At 35.6% G+C, this 5,391-nt stretch overlaps 1 protein-coding gene across 2 annotated transcripts; it reads right to left on the bottom strand.

Moving 5' to 3' along the window:
• Window positions 1–238: 238 nt before the first annotated feature.
• LOC142547462 (purple acid phosphatase 15) lies at window positions 239–4,507 on the bottom strand. Of its 2 annotated transcripts, none has more exons than XM_075655777.1 (7): window positions 4,009–4,507; window positions 3,668–3,859; window positions 3,188–3,521; window positions 2,494–2,711; window positions 2,202–2,392; window positions 1,604–1,888; window positions 239–855 (listed from the first exon to the last, which is right to left on the bottom strand). In XM_075655777.1, exons 1-7 carry the CDS (start codon window positions 4,262–4,264, stop codon window positions 703–705), a joined length of 1,629 nt encoding a protein of 542 aa, XP_075511892.1. In that variant the 5' UTR covers window positions 4,265–4,507; the 3' UTR covers window positions 239–702. The 2 variants fall into 2 exon arrangements, with proteins under 2 accessions (XP_075511892.1, XP_075511893.1); XM_075655778.1 differs by having other exon boundaries at window positions 3,681–3,859; window positions 4,009–4,246.
• Window positions 4,508–5,391: the final 884 nt, after the last annotated feature.

Here is a 5,391-nt window from a genome sequence, read left to right on the forward strand (position 1 = left end):
AAATATTCCAAGAATTCAATCGAAAATCAATCAAGAAATGCCTTTGACTGTATAAAACTTTCTACAATGTTAAGCGAGGACATATTTGCTTGACCGACTCCGAGTTATCGACAAATTTGAATCTTTTAGATAGTTTTTTAGTCCTTATGACAAACATCAAATCCTCCCCGTTACTTAAAACATAGTCCATATTAAGTTCTTCAATCCGGGCAGAAAATGATTCTTTGAAGACAACGTAAAACATATATAGGATGTTAGCCATACATAAAAGTTTACACTATACTCTATCTTACAAGGACATGAATATATTTCTATCCGCAACCATTTGATTTGTGAGGAATTTGACTTGGGGGACGAATTTGAACGGTAAATTGCAAATGAGACCAATCTTGCACACATTTGAAATTCATCACAATTCTTACTGAAATTGTATAACTTGACATGAGTACACTTTAAACGGATTCCAAATCCAGTTTATCTTAAGGTATGCAATTTCAGTTGTAATTGTGGTTGATTTCAAATACGTCCAAAATATATGTAACTTGAAATTCATCTTCCAAATCCAATCTCTCGCCAAATCAAATCCTCTCATTCAACCGCAACCTATAATTATTTGTACTATCAAACTATACCCGTGTGTAAAATTGTAAGTTACATTCCAGTGCAATATTAATTATGTGTAGATAATTTTTAGTTAGAAAGCTACATGTCATAATTTTTCTTACAATGTTTAATCACCTTCTGGTCGACTAAACATTTATCTGGTTGTCTGACGATGTAAATTTGGTCTCCAAATTTGTTGTACATGTCTTGATTCCGGTACCATGTCCACAGGGCGTGTGTCTCATTCTTCACCTGCAATCAAAACATATAAGACATGCGGCTTTCCTTTCCTTTCCTTTCCTTTTTCAAACTAAATCATACCACGAAGTGTAGCATTCAAGTTGCTGGATTTTATCATGGTACTAAGATAACATACATTACGTGGTTGGCCCGCTCTTAAGATCTACATCTAAGAGACGTATATCCTCAGACTGAAACTTATTTTTATCTCTTAACATAAATTATAATAATCACTACAAATATACAAGGTATCCAAAATTTTCAATGGAACTAAAGGATGCATAACGTGCAAATAAGTGAAGGGTTTTTTATGATTTCAGACATAGATGTTTTTACTTCAAGGAATCTATATGGTGTATATATCACTGAATATGACATCCAGCCAGTCGCAGGGATTCAAAACAACTAGATCTTAATAGAGTATAACTATGCATTGATAGGGATATACTGATATTTTGATCAACAAACCTCAAGAACTTTCAACGTTCAACATCCCAGTAAGAAGGTTCGTAGGAAGTTACATTTTTAAATGAAACATATATAAAAACTATTATTATTGTAGTCAAGGTTAAGGCCTGTGTCAATGCTAGGGTTTACCTCTTACACAATACTATACAACAAACACATTGCTGAACTTGAAACGGTATATGTTACTCTATATCTCACCCGAACTATCTAATGGATAGTACTCAAATTTTTTCTCATAATTTTTTTTGGCAGATGCTCATGAGCATAAGAAATGAGGTGAGGGAACAAATACCTCAAGAATGCCATGGCCAAAGCTAGTTTCCCTGTATGCGCTATATTCAGGTTGTCGATCCCAACAGAAATTACCAGCTGCTGGTCCTGATGTAAAATTGTGCGCACAAAATCCACCCATAAATTGGTCAGGCGTGGTGGACGGTTCTGGACAGTTTCCTGGCTCGTCAGCATGCTTGATTGACATTTTCTCTCGATTTCCACCATCGCCGATCACTATATAGATTGGACCGCAAGGATCCAGAGTATAGTTATATACTCTATTTGACCTCTCATAGGCATGAACCTGAATATTTTCACATATTTTACCATTCCAAAATTATAATGGAATGGAAAGAGAAAAAATTATGGCAAGTTGGCAATATATATCGACAATAGCATGTGCTAAAGTTTTGGCAATGGAAATAACAAGGTCCTTGAAGGAACTTGATTTGTTTTCATGTTCATGAATGTAGTGAATTGATAAAGAAGTTCATGGAAAAGTCCATGGTTTTTCATGAGATATTAACAGGTCATAGCATCTACATACCAACTTAGCATATCCTAGAAAGAAACAAGTGTTTGAAAACAATGAGAAGTTAAAATAAATAAACACTTACATGTCCATTAAAGACTATGTCCACTCCATACTCATACAACAAACCTTCCATCGCTACCTTCATACATTCAGCTTCTCGGTAGTGAGCCGTGTATGTGGCATACCAGGGTGGATGCCAAGTAGCTATCAACCATGGAGTAACATCTCGATTAACACTCTCTAGATCTTTGTGCAACCATTTATATTGATCATCTGCAGTCAAGACGTTACAGAAAAAGTCCAGCCAGGTATATTTACCAAACTTGAACAAATGTTTCAGTTTCAAGGTGACCATCTAAGGTTTGTTCATATACCTGATTTATTATAAGCAACATATGCCCCAAGGACTATAAAATGTATGCCCCCTGCATCAAATGAATAGTAGAATGGGGAAGAAAATCTACTTTCTTTTGATGGGAATGCAAATCTAGAGATATAGGATGCAAACGTCTGATTTTTAGCTTGTTCTTCAATTTCATGGTTGCCTTGTACCATCATGATTGGAACTTTAGACACCAAAGGCTTCATAAATCTGAAAAATCATGGAGCCATAACTCATTGATTGCTTCCACACTCGTGAACATGTTCAAAGGAGGACAGGTGCCACAAAAATGGTAGCATGCCACAAATCATAAAGATTTTGGGAAAGAAAAGCTAGAGGAATCTCATGAACACAAGAAAATTTTTCATTTTCATAACTCAAGTTACAATCATCAGGTGGAGGTAAAGAAAGAACAGAGAAAGCAGTAATTTTAGACAAACTTCAATAAACTCACATAAGAGTCACAGACCAAACCTACAGTGTTAGGGCCCTGCAAACAATACGCACCCCAAACGGCATCCCTAGAGATACGTTTTACCTGAAGCAAGTGAAGAATCTAATTGTACTCAAATTTCAGCCGAAGTACGTCTTTGAATTCAAGTGGGCCATCACTAATTGCTTCCTAGTAACAAAATCACAACTAATAAAGATTAACTTAAAGAGAGATGCAGAATACGAGTCATCACCTCCCCCAGTAATCCCACCGAGGTTGATAAGTCTCGTGTATTGGAGTATCGGAAAACGAGCAAGAATAGCAATCAGAACCAGTCCCATTGGTAAGATACAAATTAGCATAACATACATCTCCAACTAACAGAATTAGATCAGGATTATTGCTCCTCAAATGGTCGATAGTGGAAGTGGTGTTGTATGTGAGACCTAAGTCTCCAACCAAAGCTATCCTACTCGGATAACTCCTAGGACCAGAAACCGGCATTGTCTTAAACGAGTGTATAGCACTCATTAACTGTTTTGAAGGATCTCCACACCGATAATAATATAGAGTGTTCGGTTCCAGACCTGCAGAAGATGTTACATACACCATCTATTTGAGTAGAACCACATGCTTCTATCTATAATAATTTGGCATTGCGAAGATTCAGAAAAAACATAATGGATTTGCCTAAACAAAAAGATCTCGGACACGCAAAAATCTCTTCGAATACCTGTTAGACGTACATGATGAATAATTCCCGAAGTGTAATTTTCGAGGCCCTCGAAAGGATAGAGCTGGCTGTACACAAGAGACTCTCCAGTAGCTTTGTGAATCATAGGAAATCTCAACTTGCCATAATGAACAACACTTGCAATGGTTTTCGGATCCAATGGTTTTATATTTCCACCCATTTGGAACTCCCCTGCACCAAGAAATGCCCCTTCTAGATCAGCAAACTACGTTCCGAGAATAACATAGAATCTCATAACAAATTAGAGGGCATAAAATTTTTAGAATCGGCCACAGTATGATTGAATCGAAGCAAATCCCAATAGATTCTTGACAAAAAACCTGTAATCCATGAAATCCAGATAGAATCATGACTGGAAGAAAGGGAGACTGAAATTTGCTCGGGCTCAAACCCTTTGACATCCCTCTTCACTCTGGGATCAGTTTCAGGTAAATCAATTGCATGACCCCTAAAACTCTCATCCAACGGAACAGTTACGGGCTTAAAGGGTCCTTGTAAAGTTGTCGGAATCTCACCAAATACTCGGAATAAATTTAGTAAAAGGAAACCGAACACTGCTACCACTTGAAGAACCATAATTTCAAGAAACCCAGGAAACTGAACAGTGGAAACAATTTGAGGTGCTTTTCAATAACCCTTTTATCAAATCCTCAGGTGGCGAATTGAAAATCCCCATGGCATCGGATTGACAATATGACGTAGGATACTTGAGAGTGGAGAATATACTCCACTGATTCCCTTTCGATCCTCCATCGAAATTGAAATCTGCGTTTATTTAAATCAAATTGAAGTATTTAACCACTATTATTTTGTTTCAATCAAAAAACTAAATATTCACCTTAAAAAGATACAAATAAATACAAATAGAAATATCAACTAACAAACAAATTATGATCAACAATTACAAAAAAAAAAAAAAAAAATTCATGAAAGATCATGTAATCGATTAATTTTGTAAAACAGCTCTCCTACATTAACTCATATAAAAAAATGATAAGTGATTTCGTCGTATATCATAATCTTATGTGATTTGGACAATGTTTGGACAACATAGTAGACGATAAAAATGCTAATTAAAACTTGTTGAATGTTTAGACTGCTAGACAAGCTTGCAAAACAATTAGGCTGGTAGATCTTTCTCAAGCTATCCGAGCTAAATGAGAGCCTGATGAATTGCTTGAAGTCACCCGCCGTCTTGCCAAGCTGATAGATCAATATTTTGAACCTTTACGAATAATAAATATAGACTAGCGGACAAGCTCATGTGTTGAGTATGTAACGTATACCATGAACATTATATATTCCATATGTACAACACATTTTGTTTTAAAGTATTTAATTTAGTTGTGAGAAAAAAAAAAATTGTTAGTCGTTTATTTGAATCGGATTTGACATATAAGTAATAGAATACAACGACAAATTCCTCCTTTGTTTATATGAAAATTTTATTTTATTTGTTTTGAGGTTTATTGTTGATATCTAAGATTGTTTGTTCGAGGTCTAAGATTGATAACTTCTTTTTCAATCTCTGAAGTGAATGATTGACTTGATGGCCTGATATAAGGATCTGGACCATCAATTTTTGTTTGGGCATACTCATCTAAAGACGATATCGACTTAGTACTTGTGTTAGATGGTACTTGAACACCTACTCCATGTATAAAGCTTTATACTCGAAAAAATCTCTTTTTGAGAAGTCGTTG

The sequence above is a fragment of the Primulina tabacum genome, chromosome 5 (genome assembly GCF_025594145.1).
Source record: "Primulina tabacum isolate GXHZ01 chromosome 5, ASM2559414v2, whole genome shotgun sequence".
NCBI classification, from domain to species: Eukaryota; Viridiplantae; Streptophyta; class Magnoliopsida; order Lamiales; family Gesneriaceae; genus Primulina; species Primulina tabacum.

Excerpts from the sequence above, each read along its gene's own strand:
- LOC142547462 (XM_075655777.1), bottom strand. The coding sequence starts at position 4,264 with ATGGTTCTTCAAGTGGTAGCAGTGTTCGGTTTCCTTTTACTAAATTTA. Across the intron at positions 1,889-2,201 it reads ACATAGTCTTTAATGGACAT|GTTCATGCCTATGAGAGGTC; the intron begins GTAAGTGTTTAT and ends GAAAATATTCAG. Across the intron at positions 856-1,603 it reads TTGGCCATGGCATTCTTGAG|GTGAAGAATGAGACACACGC; the intron begins GTATTTGTTCCC and ends TTTTGATTGCAG.